Here is a 19685-nt window from a genome sequence, read left to right as displayed (position 1 = left end):
GGCAGCGGCGCTGCCGGCGCCCGCGGTCCTGAGGTCGGGCGCGCTGTGGGGGTGGCCCGCAGCCTTCCCCGTCCCTGCGAAAGACTTGCTGAACTGAATCGAGCATGGACGCGCCACAGTCTCTTTATTCCGTAATTTTCTCATTCTTTCCTGCATCTCCCTCATCCGTCAATGTAACGTCACCAGGTGTAACCCTTCCAGGACCGCCACCTCCTCCTCCTCCGAGCAGCACACTAACTTTTCCCRTAAAGGTAAAACCAGCCTTTCCTAACGCAGCGCACGCTTGGAATTAATTTTAAAATCCCCCCAGGTCAGCACAATATTTTCATGGCCCCTTGAATGCACATATTAAACTAAAAAGGGGGTGATCTCTTGAAAATGTGTTCCGGAGAGGTATGACACAAATGTAGTTATTTATAGGGCGGTTTTACAAAGATTGAGACCTTGTGTGCCGTGTTGTGTTTGGGAGCGAGGCTAATATGGCAGATCTACCCTAGGAGCCTTCAGTAGTGCAGATGGCAGGATTTGTGTCTGCAGTTAAGCCCGGAGATTGAATGGAACATTATGGGTCAAAATTAATAAAATGTACATCTCCTGAATCACAAATGCCTCTGATCTGATGGACATGCTTATGCYATTAACACTTGTAAATGATGAAGTAGAAAATCACCACTGCTTGATTTATAGAAATGCTGAARGTCATAAGTAATATACAAAAATACTGTTGTGAGAAATACTTGCAGGTGAGAAAAATGACAAGTCAGAAGGAATATGCGACGCATTCAGTGATTTGTTGGTGACTTGGCATTTTTTTTCACTTTATAATTTGGTTAACTGAAAAGTTGGATGCAAGTATTTTGGCTGTGGATATGTAATTGATAAAATGGAATTACATTCAGGATGTAATTTGCCTAGCAAGCTTGCTTTTATGAACTTTTCTTATTATTTTTATTGTGCTGCACTGGTAGGGCAGCCTAATATTTTGTTTGCATAAGTATAAGGCTGACCCAGAAGTATCAATGCTCTAACCTCAATCATCAGATTATTAATTTCTGTGGACTGTAGGAAGAAAATAGGAACAGATGTCCAGGGCRGGAATAGTGAACTATTTTCTTCGTTTGCTAGTTGTTTATGAACTTGTTGTTGTGTATAACACAGCCAAGAATATATTGCCATGTTGCTGGCATCTTTTTTTATTAATACTACATTATTTTTAATCTATTTGAGGAGTAAAATGGATGCTGTCTGTACTGGTAAATATTTTAAGTGTGATTACTACCACAAAACTAAAGGATTTGCTCAAAGTACAAGGTCGAACATTATTCAGGGTCAAGTCCAAAGCTTCTGAAGGTACTGAAAAGACTCCATGAAAAGTCAGRATTTAATGAAAGTGCAGGAAAAAAGAGAGGAAAGTAATAGTAATTTCTGAGGAGTGTGGACTTCTGCACTTTCACATGGTGCTACCCACAACAGCCATAGTTTCAGAAGGAAGCAACAGATAATAAGTTGCTATGAGATAAAAAGAACAACCTTGCAACAAAAGAGCACCTCATGATTCCAAGTGCCAGATGGAACTGAGTTAGAACTATTTGAAAATTTAAAGCATCCGGTAGCATGATATCTAAATAGTCTTATTTAGTTACACAAAACATTGTTTGAAGCCTGCAAGCAAAAAGATAAAGCTTGCAACTAGCTGCCCTACAGAACAGCCTAATGGATGCTGTGTTGTGATACCAGAGAAGAGAGTGATTTTATGTGTATTTTGGAAACATGAAAGGACCTCTTCACAGCAGCGACCATATCATGACATATCTCATACATATTCTCATTTGTGTTCTGTATATCCTGTAAGGTGAATAAAGAAATCTGTCGGCATGGGTGAAGACAATTTAAATCTCAGTCGGGGATCAGACTGAGAGGGAGAGGAGTGGTATTTAGTTCTGGCCTGCATTCTGGATTCTGGCTGCAGGCCAGGGCTCTCCTCGTAATCTTCCGGTACTGTGATATTTCTGCTAAAATAATCAGCAGTGAAGTGCAGTCGGTACCAATGCCTGTGCTCCATTTGTCAGGAAGGCTCAGTGCTAATGCCGTGCGGAGAAGATCTAAACAAATTTGCACTCTTTAAGACCAGCTGTTCTTCACAGGACCTTGCTATACTGTTGGAAGTTTTGCTTACTTTCTTGGAGGAGAAAAAGAAAACAGACTTGCGAATAAAAGAACTGTGTCAGCAGCCTGACATGGAGTAACTGTGTAATTGTCTCCCAGATGAACTGCTAAGGTTTAGGAAGTTGGGGTCTCTCTGTCCAACAACTCACAGGCCAAACTCCTTATTTAATCTTTGAGGTGCTGAAGCTCTGACTGCTTCGTTGCTTGACACATCTCCTAACCTCATCAGTTTTCCCAGCACTCCAACTCCAATGTTTCCCCACCAGGGGAAGAGCTGGAGGAGAGTGAAAGGTTGCTTTTATCAATTAGCAATGGTTAGGATCACAAAAAATTATGTTTTGAACAAGAGTCTGAGACTTCTGGATGCATCTTTGGATTGAATTTAGTCCAGTCCAGAAGAAACAGGGGATAAAGACTCTTCCCCACTGTTGCAGCTGCTGCTTTTTTTGAATCATATGGGTTCTGTTGCTTTAGAACAGTCTCTCCTCTGTCTTGGTCTTTTTTTCTGTATTGGCCTGAGTCCATCCCAAATCTCTCTGGCCTTCCCCCAGCTGCCAGAACCTAATTTCCAGTACCCCACCCTCCCAAGGTAATCATACAGTCTATTCTCCGTACCCCAAAAGAATCTCCTGCCTAAACGCAAAGCTGACCTGGCTCCATCTGACCGAACTACAGCCCAGACCCGATGCTTTGTCCTTGTAATGAAGTCTTTGCTCTCTTKCAAGGAGGTGAGTTTTGAGAAATGTTGTCTTATGTTATCCACAGCTACTTGGACAAGCACCTGTGTCCTTCCTGCCATCACACTAACTTCTCTCCGAAAGCATCCCTTTTAGTTTCCAGTGTCATAAAAAGATGAGGCTACAACCTAATTTGGGTGAATGAGAGCCTGATATTTTTCTTTTAAACACAGTATCAGATTTTGCTAGACCAGGACTACCAGCGTTGTGTTTGCATGCTGACTAAACCTGCTCCCATTTTGTGAGAAGTGGCTGGGTTGGTCATGGTGAAGGAGAAGCTGAGAACAAAGAGCACGTGTGTTCCCATGTGTATATTTCACATTAGCAAGTAAGTCTGGTGTCTCCTAGGATAGAAGGTGGGCTTAGATTTATTAATATGGCTTTGTAGGGTTTATTAAGCATAATCCTGTGATACCTGGCTTGTGATAGCCTAGAAGTGTTGCTGGGCAGGCAGTTTTGAGTCAAGCATACGGTATACAAAATCTGTTCCATTATTCTGCTCTTCTTATTCATGTCAATTTACTGCAATGTCAGTGAAATAAGAATCAGATCATTGTCCTTGTTTAGAAACATTTATAATTAAGATCTAAATCTCATGAACAGTGACAAGTGTGGAGACTAGGGAAGATATATGCGTTATTTTGTGTAAATATCATATGTGCCACAGTTTGCCTGGCTGTTGTTATGCTGATGAAGCAAATACAGCTAAATCAAAGCAAGCTAAACAATGGCAACATTAAGAYAGAGTTAGGAGAATATTAAGATTTCTCACAGAGACAACAGTCAGGCTGCTAGCTGGGGAGTGCTGCTGTATGCATACACCATATGCTCTTCTCAGCTCTCAGTGTGAGGGGAAAGGAGATACTAAACTTTAGAAGATGCYGATGGAGGAGAAAAAAAGGAGGCTGTCCCAGTAATGTCGTTGAGCGCTGCGAGAGACGCGAGGAGAGAAGAAACAGAGACGTTCGGTGTGTGTGTGCTGAGCAAAGCCTGGCAGTCTTCTCCCAGCCCGGAGTAGCTGGGCTGAATGGCACTTCTTACAGCTGTCAGGGGAGGACTGCGGGGTAGCTGGAGGGAAATGAGTGGAGAGCTTTGTTTTATACCTTTGCTATTTTCTTTGGGATTAAAGGTCAAATAAGCATTCACTTAGAAGAAGCTGCTTGTGAGTTAATCAGAGACGTGGGAGAAGAGGAAACTTTCCTGAGCCTATTGTATTAATATGGCTGGTAAACAGGGGTGCTGCACCTGCAGCTCCAGGTCTCACAGGGATGAACTGTGTGGTAGCAACCAGAGATGGGTGAAGGTGCCGCAACTCCATGTGGCAGTCAGGGCAGACTGAGAGGGGCCCAAAGCACAGCTGCTCTTTAATCGTAATGTGCACTTGATTTTATGTGTAGGAATAGGCCTCTTCATCTTAACAGAACTATTCTTAGATCTAAATTAAGCATGCATATAAATACTTAATGGTCTTGAAGTAAAACTTAGTCTTTGGTGTAAACTTAAAGCACATCAACTTCAGTAATACAAAATTGGTATAATTTGGGGGGAGTTGCATGAAAATTAAGGTAAGGACAATATTTGGAGGAAATAATGAATGCCTGGGGAAGAAGAGACAGAAAAGTAGTAACGTGGATTAGATGTGGAAATGTTCTGATACTGCTAAACTTGTGCTCTGAGAATCTGCACTTCTAGTCCCTGATATTGTTAGAAAAAAACAGCATTCTAACTTCTAGTTAACTGTTTTGATTTGGTATTACAAACTGTTATTCTTTAGAAATAACAAATGCAGACACCGGAGCATTTATGTTGTTGACTTTGCAAGGTGTTTATTTTTTAAAAAGAGATGAATGCYGAGAAGCTTTGCATTTATATTAAATACATTCCAGCAGTACAGTGTTTGCTGAAATATGACAGAGCATTACCCTGTTTTTTTTCTTTTTTTTAAATACTGTTTAGTTCTTAGAGTTAGCACTCAGAATAATGTATTATATTCTGTTGTGATATTTATTCATATTTGAGGCTGCAAGTGCTTTGTAGGTCTGGGATAAAAGTGTGGTGGATGAACATTGATACTCCAAATGAAATTTTTCTCTTCCTTGACAAGTTGACTTAAATGAGGACAACTCTGTTGCATGTTCACATGCATTTTATTTAATCACATTTAAAAAACAATTCTGAAAAAACAAAACTGAAAACTGTGGTTTGAACAAAGAGTATGTGGCTCATAGGTCATAATCTGTCTAGTGGCATAGTCCTGATTTCAACTGAGAATGGAGTTTTCTTACGCTTGTTATCCTGAGACTGTGATGTTTGCTACTAAATAATGAGAACACTGTAACATATTACCTCAATTTTCATGCTTTTTGGACCACACACCGTTATAGTCATGAATGAATCCAATCTTTCCTGCAAGTTGCTGAGCTATATTTCCTTGTTATGGTTGAGGAGAAAAAATTCATAATAGTGTGTCAAAGAGGAAGAGACAATTTTGGTTCCTGATGGAAGCAAAACTATAATCATGTTACAGCATTCTGTTTGATAAGGTGTGAAAATGCTTCGTGAGCCTGCTATCCCATACTATGCAATGTATTTGTAGTCATTGTATGAAAGGAGATGCTTGTTTTCTTGCTTGTTTGTGAAACAAAAAGACAGATTTTAAAAACATTTTAGTATAATTAAACTGAGGCATAAAAATTCTGTGTTTACATGACTCTCCCTCCCACCCCCCCACAGACACATGCACATGGATTTACAAAAAGGCTAGAACACTGTGAACACTTTTTAAAAAGTTGTCCTACGTATCTAGACTGTTACTTATTTTATGATACTTTCTTCAAAACCTGCACTATCGGATTCTCTGACTAAATTCGGCATCTGTGGAACCAGTAATGTAGCCACAGAGTTCATCTGTCATAAGACGCAAAAAACTCCATGAAAGTAAATCTACCCAAACGTCTGGTTCCTAGAGCTCTCAAGTTCTTACAGTTTACAAAACTACTGCAGAACCATTTTTTCCCATTTGGTTATTTGCAAATTAGTTGCAGTTTAAACATTTGTTTAGTTTAAAATATATCTCCAGCTTGAAATTTTCTCCAAAAAGTTTTTTTATCCTAAATTTTAAAAATTTGCATTCATTTTCAACATAGTGCAGCACCATTAGAAACTCAGCTTGAAAATATTTTTAGAAGGACAAATGAAGGACAAAGTTTAATGAAAACTCATGAGAAAAATACTGCTACTTTTTGATCAGTTTTGTAGATGAAAAAAGTCAAGAAATACTGTTGTCACAGTAAACCTGCCATTTACTAAACTGTTTGTTCAAATATAATTAAAATTCATATAACTAAAATGTATACAATTAAAAGGAGTTTTTGAGACTGCACATGTTGTTTTTAATAGGTCTTTCATGGGAAAGTTTCATAAGGTTGAGGGTAAACTAGTGTCATGATACTAAAAGTAGGCAATTATAGGCCTGTCAGCTTCTCTTCAGTCTTGCACAAAATAATGCAACAGCTGAAACCAGACTCAATTAATGAAGAAGTAAAACACAATAATATAACAAATGCCCGTCTGTATGTTTTTATAGACTCTAGGTTTTGCAGAACTAAATTGATAGATAAATGCAGCTGTTTGATTTTGTCACTAAAATTATTAATATGTAATAATAGTAGTAGTACATGCTGGGTATAACAGGGTATTATTAGGTATTTAACTTGGTTCCATATGATATTTTAAGAAAAGAAAATGATACAGTATCAACATGGCAAACATTAAATATTCCTGGCTGGCTGACAGGCCTCAGAATACAATCATAAATAATGAATCATCATCTGTTTGTTTTTTTTTTAGTGGGATCTTGTAAGGATTGTTGCTTATCTGTGCTGACAGGTTTATCAGTGATTAGTTAGTTCCCTGTTGTTAGCTTTTTCAGATGACATAAAGATCTCTGAGGTGTAATTTAATGAAAAAGTTTGATTGGTAACAGCAGATGATTGCTTGGCAAACTATACACAACTCAACGACTCCGTATTAGTGGCCAAATTTAAAATCATCCACCCTATGAACACGAAAGGTAAGCCATTTTTTCTGAATGTGGAACTGTTTCAGCAAGCACTGACTTCAAATGTCCTGGAGGTTATAATAGCTAACCTGAGTTTTTTCTGTGGTAATAAGATTGAAGTAGCTACATGCGTGCAAACAGGAACAGACTAGAAAGAAGGTGCATTTTTGAGTGTAATTAATCATTAGATGATTAAACAAGGGTTGTAAGAGCAACTTTTAAATCTGGACTGACATTTTTCCAAGCAATGTGTTTTAGTGCTATTATGATCATCGGACCTGAAATAGTAAGATCCAGTGTAGGGAAAACATGTATTTAGGTAGATTATGGTAGATGATCAGAATCTTCTGATCTTCTGATATTAATCTATTAAATATTTTTATTGTTGACCATTCATTTTTAATAGGAAATCTAAGCAGTTGTTGCAGCCCTTACATAACTATTTTTTTTCCTTTCAGAATTCCTCCATTCCTTAATTAAAGGAACTGGCCAAATATCATCATTCCATGGACCTGAAATATCGGTGAATTATTCTAGCTTCCCTTCAGGGTTGTAAAATGGAGCCAATAACATTCAAAGTTAAAAAATATCCCGCATCTAGTGATCTCTCAGTGAATTTCAGTCTGCAGCTTGTTGGTTCTCTGCCAGTGCATTCTCTAACCACCATGTCGATGCTGCCTTGGGTTGTGGCAGAGATCCGGCGGCTCAGTGTGGAGTCTGCCAAAGAAGAACCCAGTGCCAGCCAAATCCGGCTTTATGTTTCACCAGCAAGTCTGCGCTGTGAACCAGACACAGGGAAAAACCAGCAGTGGGATCCTTTGATTTGTTCAAGTTTGTTTGAGTACAAGCCACAGCATGTCCACAAGTTGATTCACAACAGCCACGATCCAAGCTACTTTGCTTGTCTGATAAAGGATGGAGCAGCAAATCAGCAAAGTGTCTGCTATGTTTTCAAAGCTGATGATCAGACAAAAGTAAGTAAAAAGAAAAACCACAAGCAACCAACCCTCAGAATTATACTTACGAATTTGTTCTTCTTTTATTATCAAGTTTTTTACAGCGTGTGATGGGAATGTGGAGAAGTCAGCATTAGCTCTTTTAAAATGGAGTTACTTCTGTGCTGTTTGAAACTTCAGTGTAAGATTGTAAGGTGGTATTTACAGTTAAAGACTGGATCTCTCTAAAACTCACCAAAAGGTTTCACTTCACTTAATGTCAACAGGTGTATTGAATTTGAACTACTCAATATGTGAAGTGAAAGGTGTGTAAATCTCTTGCAGGATCAGAGCCTGCATTTCAATGGGTTAGAAAATACTTTAGTTAGGGTTACGGGCTGAAATCTTGGCCCTCTTTAAGTCAGTGAGGGTTTTTCTGTTGATGTCACTAGGGCTAGGATTTCACCCTTTAGTCACTGTGAACTTTATCTAATCCTAAAGTCAGACCTCTCAAATTTCTGTTTTCCTGAGCGGAGACCTATGTGACTGGGAAAAAGAGGTGCCTTCTTCCTCAGGAGGTGGAGGGATGAGGTGGAGTCTTGCTGTGCAGCGCACCTCTGGCCCCCAGAAACTGGGGAAACCTCATCCTGCCTCTTCAGTCCGCAGAGCCTGGCACATGGTGTCAGAGAGCAGACGAGAGGTGACAGCACAGAGCTGCAAACCCGATGTGCAGGCTGGCCGCTGGGGGTTGTGAGACAGGGCTCGGCTGGGCGAGTCTCACGCTGTGGGTGACATTTGGCTCAGTCTGCGTTTCGCACGAGTAACTTTTGGCCTTGGTGGAAAGGTTGCAGCATTAAAAATAGTCTGTTTCTTCTTCTCTTGTCTGAGAGCAATGTGAGACAAGGAGTCTGATGAGTGAGTAAGGTGAGCAAAATTTGGCACAAGGCTGAATGATAGGTTGATAATCTGCTGTGGGCAGAGCAGTGGCATGTCCTGCACCACGTGAGTGTAGACTCTAGTTATGTCAGAAAAGAGCATGTTGCTAGATGCTTCTTGCTCGACTCATAGGAGAAGTCCTGCTGAGGCACCTTGGAGGTATTACGTAGTGCATGTGGGATTTATGCCTTCCCACCCAATAGCAAAACATTGTACAGTTCCAGATCTGTGGTCTCTGGCTTAGAGCTCAAAACATATGGAAAAAGCTTTAGTTAAATCCCCCTAGATAAAAAGGCAGTTCAGTAAATAGAAGGCAAATATGTTGTAAATCATAAGCATTCAAGTAAGAGATCCTGTCAAGTTAAAATGTAGAATACCAAATTTATGTATGTAAGGAAGTAGAAATAAGGAATAGATGTTTTAGGACTTGGCATTGAATAGAAGCTGTTAAATGCATTTTGCATTTCACTTATGTGCTTCATTTTGTGGCTTGTGATTTTACAGGATTATGGTTAGTAAGCAACACTGATCACCTGCAATACATTTTCTTTTGCTACAGCAGATTGAGAAGCAAGTACTTTTTCCACGTTTGATCACATTTTAGACCTGTTTGAAATGAAAGAGAGCAAAATAAGTGTCTAGTTAAATTTTCAGCTGTGTCTACATGTTTTTGTATAGAACACAATTTCTGGGTGCCTATTTTAACTGTCTAGCCCCAGATCCACACAGCTATCTGTCCTTTCGAAAACTACTCTCCCCCTCAACAGGAAATTGAATTCTAGTAATTTAACTTGCCTTGATTGCAAGGCTGTTTCTCTTGACTGTTCTGCAAGCTAGGTTCCTAAGTAGGAGGGAGACATCTAACCAGCATTTGTGGACCTGTATTCTAACAGCAGGGTGCTGGAAATGCCAAAATCTCCAAAAGTCAAGCCTGGGGCAATTTACTGAAATTTGGTGTCATTTCTGAATAATCTACCTTTTAAGTAAGTTCCTTATGCTTTACAGGGTTTTGTTATTCTGCCCTGAGTACTTTTATGTAAATCCAATTAGCTAATTAGTGTTTGTGAATTTATGAAGAGGAGAGAACCGGTTACATGTCTTGCAGATACCCAGCTTGGAAGCTTAGGAGTGTACTGGATTTTTTTTGTTATAAACTGAGGGAACTGTTTGTTAAAAGTGACTGAGTTGGGATGAAGAATTTAGCACCAGGTTGCTGCAGCTTATATTCACCTTCAGAAGAAACAAATCTTAGAAATCAGACTTTTGCAGCCTGTGTGACTCAGCAGACTGTGCTGTCCTTCTTGCTCCTAAGGACTTCTTTTCAGGGTCTGCAACATCTGTTCTGAAGAATCAAGAGCAGTCTTCCAGACTGAACTGCATTGTCAGGGTTACTTTCCCCTCTGTTGAGCTCCTGGTAGACAAAAAATGTTTATCATATTTTTTTCCATTAGCTTTGGCTATGTAAAAGAGCCACTGTAGTCCAGGTAGGTTTAGTCACAGAGTTTAGGTGCTGATAACAACTCTTTACCCAGTGATCTTCAACTGTCCTACTTTTGTGATAATTGCACTTCATTTATTTTTATTAAAAAAAAGCAGGTTACTGTTTATAATATATTGCAAACTACAAGAGCTGCAGTTCTTTGTGTTTTCATAGCTAAATCTGTGGTAGGGCTATATTTGATACAGAGTTCTCAGATTAGCTCAGATCTAACTGAGGATTTGAAGTAGAAGAAGGTAATTTTGCTTTTGAAAGTAAGTTCTGAGTGTATCTCCACATTAGGATAAGTAGAATGAAAGAGAGCAGAAGGATGTCTATGGGAGAAGTAGGCTAGGAAGATTAATATATTAAGAGGAAATCAGGTAAGTGGAAAACTGGACACTGAAGGCCTTTGAGGAGGATAACAAGAAACTTGAACTTGTTGCAGACAGAGAAATAGCAGTGGAGGTGGTAGAAGGTACAGAAAACCATGAAATAGTCAAACTTCTAGCATCAGCATTGTAGAGAGACTGGAGTTCATTAACTGTAGTTGTATTCCTTTATATACRCATACTGAGCCTGAACATATACTCGATTACTGAGAGATTCTCTGTATAGTAAGAAAGCATTTTGTTAATGGGAGACAATTTTTTTGCTGGGTAATTTTTAGCTAAAATCTAGGATTGGTGGGTGTGGGGGGATGTATGTGATGTTTTTTCTGGATAGGAACACAGGATTGTCAGGTTCATTGTTATTCCGTTACCAACGTGTCCTCTTTAGAGAAGACATCAGTAGGCAACTAATCAATGCTAAAAAATGTCAGGATTCTTTGCTAGGAATTCTTTGTGCTGCTCCTTTAGAAGTGAAAGAACGGGCAGTGCCCTGTTATGATATTTGTCTTCACTCTGTAGGATCTTGTATAATTATTTCCATTGCATCATCATGGCAGTATATGGCTCACTTTCCCTGCTGGGCTGTATCAGTAAGTAGGGAAGGATGGAGGAAGCATTCCTGGCAAACTGCTGCTTGGCCCCGTACTTGAAGACAAGCACATGCACATAGAGATCATTCCACTCCAGTTAGTACTAGAAGGAATTTTGAGGGGTTTGCACTGCCTAGGGACAGCATCTCTCATGGATTAGAGTTCTCCTTTCTAAGCAGATCCGTCATCTATGGGACTTGGAGCCTTCCTTCCTTCCTTATCGATAATCCCAGTAAGTTTCCACTTGTCAGAGATAGTGCAGTTTCTTATCCCTTCTCTCCCATTCTGTGGGGATTCTGATGTGGTTTCATGATTGAGAAATTTCTGCCTGATGATGGAGCTGAAGTGTTAATGCATATTCTTTGTGGGTGCTCAAGAGTGGAGCTGGATTAAAATATATTGCCTGGGGGAGCTGGCAAAGACTACTAGCAGGTCATAGATAGGGACTGTGCATGCCATGTTGAGTGGTAGGAAGCTGCAGCCTTGCTGAACAGCTTGGCTGGAGCACTCGGGTGCTATACAAGTGTAATGGCTTGAACGCAAACATACTCATTACCAGCCTGCATGTCTTCCCAGTAACCTCCGGTGTGAAATTTAAGTTTGACAGACATGTGATGATGTTGGCATCATGGCTGTTGAAAACTATTTACATTAAAAAACTTTTGTGCTTTTTATTGTCCTACTCTTTGAATGTGGTGGTTTGAAAGATACAGTGTTTGGAACTGTGGGTGAAGCATGYGATTCCCTTAGTAAACTCATTCTCCACAAACACAGCTCCACTTTCTTGCTATATGACCCCTTGCTTAATTGACTCTGAGGAAYGAAAGAGAAAGATAAGGAGAAGCTAACAGAATATTGTGGCAGGATACCAGTCTCCCAAAAGTTACAAAGTTAGCCAAAGCATTCCTGAAATTCAGTTAGAAAAGTAATTCTGTGCCCCATTATGTTGATCCTTCTTTGGTGCATCAAATGATTTGTTTTACTTAGCTATGTTTATTCCTATCTGATGGTTGGTTGGGCTGGCAAATGGAGTACTGGTGACTGTAATTTATCTGATAATACCCTGGGCCAGTTTAGATGTAAGGCAAGCTAGGCTTGTTCTGTCCTTTCTTACATTTTTATATTTATTTTAAATAAAGAATAACAGCTCTAACATTAATGGTTTCATAGAAATCTGAGAGATGACTCAAGAAGTGAAGGGCTAACCTATATTACAAATATGTACTCTGGTTTGAATTTACTGACAAGGCTGACGTCACGAATTGCAGTTGATAATACAGGGTGAAAGTTGGCAGATGACACTGTCACCTTTATCTAGTGAAGCAGATGCTCAAAACGTTTGGAAGTTTTTCTTTTTCCTTCTGTGATACGAACTGGAGGTTTATAAGATTTGAGAGAGATTATTAAAACTTGAGCCAGATGTCTTGTAAGAAGTATTTATGTAAGATTATCAGTGACTTATGCAGAGCTAGGATATGAAGAAATATAAGATGTTCAGTTTGGATTTTAAAAGGGTTAAGGTCAGTTCTTATTTTTTTCAGAAGTTTGGACACGAATTATCATAACAACCTGTAATATATACTTGTGTTTATCAGAATTGTTAACACTATAATGGGAAAACATTGGACAGAACTATTCCTTCCTATTTTGTAGAGAAATACTGCTCCTGATTTGAGCAGGATCATAGATGCACAAGACATGCACAAGTCTGCTTGATTCTTCCAAATCTTCACTCTGAAGGGTCAGACAGCAGGCACAGCCCTTGGCCCAGGAGTTGGGCTTACATCAACTGCAGGAATGTCAGCGTGAGAGGGGCAATGTCTGTGCAGTAGTGGCCGACAGGGACTCCTGCCTGGGACCTGAGACTGCTCTTTAAGTGCGTGGCACTCATCCCATCAGTTTCAGTGGTGCCAAATCTATCCCATAGTAGATGCAGATAGGCCACATCTCCTTATACTGAGGCACTTTTAAAAATGTAACATTTGCCCTATTGTTGTGTTATTTGGTTACACAAGTGATCTCTCCTTTTGTCAGAGGTCTTTATTTTTTGTCACACCAATTGCATTAGCAGTCACTTTACCAAACTACCTTTTAAATAACCTTCACCTACTTTTATGAGTTACAATAGTTTATGCACTTAAGTAGATCATGCTGTATTACCTGGAATGCAGTACACTTTGTTATGTGGTTTGTGATCTGATTATGTACTGCAGAAGCTGGTTTCAGATAATTGAGACTTATGTTCTCTGTGAGGCTGCACAGAGCTGAAGTTGTGAGTGAACTTCACATTATTCATCTATAAAAGGAATAGCAAAAGCCCAGTGAACTCCAAAGCAGTTGTTGTGAGGCTTAGCTTCATGACTGAGTATTCTTACACAACTTATTTTTGTACTGGACTCTAAAGTATGGCCTCACTAAGTATCCTTTTGTTAAAAGGACCACTTCCCTTTATTAAAGGAATTCAGGGAAGGTAACTGTAAAAATAGAGGTGATCTTTTTCTACTTTGAGTTATTGCTTGATGAGCCTAGGAAGATTAAAACTTGACTTTTTTTCTTTAAGCATAAAACTCCACAGAAGCAAAATGGAGTAGCTGGATTTACTTCAGTGCAGCTGAGAGCTGCATTTGACTGTATTTGCTCCCTCCTGTTCAGATGTGTCTGTTTTTTTGATGAAATTTTCTTAATTGCAAACCACTACTGCTGTTTTTTTGATTTAGGAAGCATCTCCCCATCTCCCCAATGCTAACTGGAGAAATTCATGTAAGAAAAAAGGGAGAAGGCAAAAAAAAACCCAAACAGATGAAGGATCAAATACATATTTGTGCGCATATATAGTACAGTATATAAAGTAGATCAAACTTTATCTCTGTAAGTCTTAATAGAGTATCCTATGTAATGCAAACAGCCAGCTATGCTTTAGCCACTGTCACAGAGTAAACAGGGTCTACACTGATCCTGAGCCTGCAGCATAACTGTGACTGCACCAGCTCTGTGCTTGAAATCTGTTCTGAGGATTTGTGTATGTCAGTTCCCTTTTGTTTTAGGAGGCTTTGGCAGCCAATGACCCTGTTCCTAGCAGCATTTATCCCAAGCCTTTATGAGGTTCTTGTAGCTACTTCTGCTACAGAATGACTATTAAGAACTCTTAACATTACCTCCAGAGTATAATATTCTGTATCCAGTGACATTGTTTTAGGACTTTTCAATTTAAATAATATTGACAGTAACTGTATGTTACTTAATCTGTTATGCACACCTCATTTTAGAGCCAAAGGTCATGCCAAGATTATTCATTTTTCATTTACTTTTTTTGTTGTGGATTATAGCAGAAATACAGAATAGTGGAACTGAAGTTAAAAAATAATTAACAGATTTGTGATGACTTCTCTTTTGACTACTAACCATTACTTTAGTCTTACAAGGTCTGATGCTGGTGGTTTATGAAGTTCAGTACAAGTAATGGGATTGATAGGCCTTAATATTCAAGCATCTTCCAGTGTTGCAGTATAGTTTTCTTCAGAAATTTCTGTTTCACATATAGAGAAACTATTGTCTCCATCTTACAGACTGGGAAATGGAGTACAAAGAGATTGAGACCACAAAAGAATTTAGGTACCAGTGTCTGACAGTGCAGCATTCAGAACCCATGCCTAATCTCRCAGGACATCTCACGCTTACACTTACATTTTTCATCAGTAAAAGTCCCTAGATGTGTGCAATTAATGTGCATGCCCAGAACTAATTCTGTCTTGGAAGGATCAAGTGGTTCAATGCCTATCTTCCCTCTGCTGGGCAAAGACTCCTAAATCTCCTGTGACTGATCTGATGACACTGAGCACAGAATAGCCATGTAACCTAGTGACTGGAGCATTTGTGTGGGAAGAGGCAGATCTAGCCTGCCCAGGGGAGCTAAAACTCTCCTGCTACCTTGTCAGAGGAGACTGCCCTGACTTCCATGCTTGGATTGTGCTGAGGGGCATCACATGTCCTTCCTGTTTAGAGGCAAAACCCAATAGTGTTGGAGATTGAAAACATGTACCTAGAATAGTCACTCAGAAGAAGGGAGTCTTATATTCTAGCCTGTTCTCCTCAGGAGCACATATGAAAATTACAGTAGCACTGAGAATTTGAGCTTGATTTTCTGAATTGCAGACAATGTCCTAAAGATTCCTTTTTTATCTCTCTTTGGAAGGCAATAGTGAGCTACTGCAACACGAGCAGAATGTTCCCAGCCAGCTCTGCTTTTGTTGCTTTTTTCCCCATTATTAGAATTGTCTACAGGCTTTGGGGGACTTCCCTGCAGAATTTTTCCCCTTAGGTGCACAGGTTTCTGTGCCGTTCCCCATACCTCTGGGCATGAAAATGTTTGTGTTGCTTGTGCTGAAAATCTCAGTGAGGCTTTCCACACACTCCAGCATGTTCAGTGTACTTGGGCCATAACATTATAGGCAGAGTGGCTGAAAAAAGCCTTTKTCTTAAGAACTATAGTGTTTAAGAAGATATTTATGAGTTCTTAAGTGTTGAAATGATAATTGCACTGTTGGGCAGTGAAATGCAATCATGTATGGCATTGGAATATGGAAGCAAATGACTACAGGAGGAGACCGAGTATATGTTCCATATGCTTTGCTAAAGCTCTTCCATACTGTTTGAAGATTTCTTGTTCTATGAATTCTGTGTGCAATGATTAAGGTGGAACAGGAGGGAAGATGATGATAGGAAGGGAGAGAGCAAGGGAGTATATCAGACCAGATGTATCTTGCCTTTTTTCAAGCTCTCATAAGTCTTAATTTAAGCATAGGGATATAGAATTGGTGCATAGGATTCAAAGAGGCCACTTGTGTCATCAGATTAAGTGCCTGCTTTTGCGGGCAACCATGTTAAAACAGTTTATTTGGAATAACTCTATGAATTACAGTGAGTATTTGGGCAGTGGGCCAGATTCTTCCTCTGCCTTGAATCATTTGCTCCATTCCATGTATGCAAAGACCATAAGCCTTTATGTACGGAATATGCATGCTTGACAGGTAAATTAAGTGGTGTACAATATATACCATATGCGTAACATGTCACTTCTGTGTTGCCTTCTTGAAACCTCTACCTTGTGATTCTACTCCTGTGGAAAGATCCTTAGGGCCTGTCAATATGTGCTCACATTTTAAAGTCCTGAGGTATAAATTACCTTTTTTTCCCTTAGATCTTCTATGAAGCACAGCTTAACTGGTCTGATTCTCTACATATCTCCAAAGAGAAGCTTGGTCTCTCAGTTGCAGTTCCATAACCTCTTAACCTAGTCTGAGTCCAGGTTTTGGTGGTCCTGTACTCCCCTGGTTGCTGACTCGCACATTCCCACCTTCTCCCTTACCCTTGTCTTATGCTGTGGTATCACTCAGTGAGCCAGTTCAGGGAAATGTAAATATTCCAAAAGGAAAACATGATATGCTTTCAATCAATTTAACATCCTGAACCCGACCACAGTACAATTGAGAGCACCTGTCAGTGTCAGGGAGAAGCAAGGCCACACTGCTTGGAGTAGGGAGAAGATGGGACTTCAAACCCCTAATATGGTCAGTCTTAAACTGCAGTGGAGTTACAGTTCAAGAGTAAAGTCTAATGACACAGTGAGGAAATCCAATAGCTATCCTCTGTCAAAAGAGGCAGTTCTGTTATTCTTTCTTTTCTCTTCTGATCTATCCCTTGACATATATTCTCAATGTTCCTCACGTGCTGGCACTGAGGTTTGTCCAGCTCTGTGCTGAGCTGCTTTAGGGGCTAAACTAGCTGAAAAAAACAACACTGTAAAAAAAGTTTCTTTCTGCTCTGAACCAGCTCAGTGGTTGATCACCTTAGGTGCTTTGTCAAATTCAAAGTTGACGCAAACTTGGAATCTAAAATGAAGAAAGTAAATGCATAAAGTAAGTTATTTGGGACAGTTTGTTCTTGATACTTCCACAGGCAGATGGCTGGAAATAGAGCAGAGCACCTACTCCAAAGGGGTTGGGCTGTGTAGCAGGAACCCTGATGCTGTTTATTTGTATAGTGAAATGGATCTACAAAGTAGGACTGTGCGTGTGGAGGTGTACTGGTAGACTTGCAGACTTACTTGGTCTCTGTACAGGTAACCTAAAGCCACTTATGCCTTGGAAGAGTCACAGGCTTTAAATCTACCTTCCTGGCATGTGTGGGAGGAAATCACTGTGTAGCTGCCCAGTGAGTCCAACGATGGAGTAGCCTTGCTCTGAAAAGGCATAAACAGCATGGGGAGAATCTGGCTGCTGGTAAACATCTTCTCGCAGCCTTGTCTCCGCTGCTGTTACAGGTGTGATGATCGGAATGCAGACCTTTTAGTCCATTTCCATAATTTACACATCATTGCCTTAAAGTTACTAGTAAACCTGTCTCTGAAGGGTTGAATGTGTTGTGAAAGACTCGTATGACAACCTCTTTGTTTTTGTGGCTTTAATCTCACTAATTTTCTGGTACTAATCCTGTTTATTGCCTTTTCTCAGCTGGACTCAGTTTTTTTGCTTTGCTGAACAGTGCCCTCACCAGGAAGTAAGTTAACCCTCTGTGACCAACTTCTAAAACCTTGCCAGAGTTTTGGTGATGTTGCTGTCTTCAAATTTGATTGAAATGCTTAAAGTAGCTTAGTGTGGAAGATGAATGTGGAAAATTTTACAGTTTTTTGGGATCCACACAGTTCTCAAAAAGTAAAATATAGGTCTCCAGGAGAGAGGCTATATCTATCTGTGTTTTACCTCAGCACTAAGCATGTTAGGTTCCCCAGCTTCACAACGGTACCACTAACAGCATACGTCAGCAGCAGAGTTACTCAGCTCCCCTTACTGTAGGGTAGCAAGTCTGACTTCTGCAAAGACATTGGATGCAGTATGGGTGAAAGGAAGTGCATGTAGCTGTCTCCTAGTCTCCTTGCAGCCTCAGCCAGCGGAAAATTCTGGGCAAACAAAAAAAGAAGAGAGAGGAGGGAAAAAAAAGTATGAGTTGTGTCTGGGCAAAAGTTCTGAGTGACAAAGAGTATGTCTCCAGAAACCTAGGTTGCATCTGCACAAATACAGAATTAGCAGTTCATAAAATACTGTTTGATTGACTTCAACACTTCTTATTAAGCTGAATGTATAATACTGTTAAAGAGGAATAATTAATGTTAAAGGAAGTCCATTGTGTTTTCTGCAGTTACCCTTTGCTGTGGCTTAGTAAAGTTAATTTAAGACTAGAGGACATTTGGAAGAATGCTGCCCTATTGAACTCCAAACACAAGTCATAAAATCTAATCTGGTTTTAGTAAACAGTTTTTATTTTTCATTTAATTGATGATCTTAAGGATGTTAAAGTATGTACAGCTGTGATGTTTTAAAATTATTTTTGTGGATATAGTGCAGTGATAGTTATATGTAATTTAAAGTAGAAAGGAATATATTTTAGAGGGAAAAAATAACTGCCTTGGCTAAGGACAGTTTTCATAAAAATCAGTCTCATGTCTAATACAGTGTTAGTTTTCATAGCACATAGTACAGTAACATATTAAGAACAATGCAATTTAGTTGGTGAAAAATAGCATTTAAAGCATTTACAATCTGTTTTAAACATGTGGGAAGATAGTATTGATCAAATATATGAAAAAGCAAAGGCCGTATCAGTCATGTAGGTCAGTAAAAACAATCTGTCCAGACAGACTCAAGAGTGGTTCTTGCATGAATCAGATTGTAGGACTGGGTCCTATATCAGTAATTTTTTTTCCCTCAAGTCTAGTAAAAATAAAACCTTTCTATTTTCTCAGTTACACTAATTTCTCTGAAAAACTTGAGTTTTTAGCTCTCTTGGAGATACTTTAACATATACATAGAATTAATGTTCAGGCAATTATATTTTCTTTTCTTCAGATTTAAATTGGCCTTAATGGGCAAATTAGAGCCTTACACATTAAAACATGAAGATACCAATTAATAAATAATAATAATGTGTAAATCACTTTCCTGAAATAGCTCCTATGTTCCATGCAATTGGCTTTTCATTTAGTTTTGCCTGCATCGGGCTGATATTTATGCTGTGCCCTCAAGGTCGTCAGATGGGGACTCTCTGATTGTACTGGAACAGAAACCCAAAGCAGAGGAGACATATATAATTGCTGTATTTACTTTAGCAGCACAATCTCCCATCCTGTTATATGTCAAAGTGAATAACAGTAACAAATCACTATCGTAAAGTCAGTGCTTTCCCTTGCCTGTTGTAGCTGTGGTTGTTCTATATTGCTGTTTTTTTACCCTCTCTGTGGACATCAAGTTATGGAAAGGGCTGTGGGAAATATTTTCCTAAAGAATGATTTGTGTGACTGGACAAATATGGGCTTAAATGGATATGTGTAGCTGCCCTA

General features: G+C 39.4%; 1 protein-coding gene across 1 annotated transcript in view; it reads left to right on the top strand.

The window, feature by feature from the left end:
* Positions 1 to 51: 51 nt before the first annotated feature.
* The window catches only part of TBC1D1 (TBC1 domain family member 1), a gene marked incomplete at its 3' end in the record, with an annotated part of 106230 nt that continues 86596 nt past the window's right edge, over positions 52 to 19685 (top strand). The window contains exons 1-2 of the mRNA XM_026088554.1: positions 52 to 251; positions 7422 to 7937. Coding sequence (XP_025944339.1) covers positions 7521 to 7937 — 417 coding nt within the window. The remainder of the gene's footprint in view (positions 252 to 7421; positions 7938 to 19685) is intronic.

Source organism: Apteryx rowi, unplaced genomic scaffold (assembly GCF_003343035.1).
Source record: "Apteryx rowi isolate R43461 unplaced genomic scaffold, aptRow1 scaffold_773, whole genome shotgun sequence".
NCBI classification, from domain to species: domain Eukaryota; kingdom Metazoa; phylum Chordata; class Aves; order Apterygiformes; family Apterygidae; genus Apteryx; species Apteryx rowi.
The sequence above is the reverse complement of the archived record's forward strand: the minus strand, read 5'-3'. Positions and strand labels throughout refer to the sequence as shown.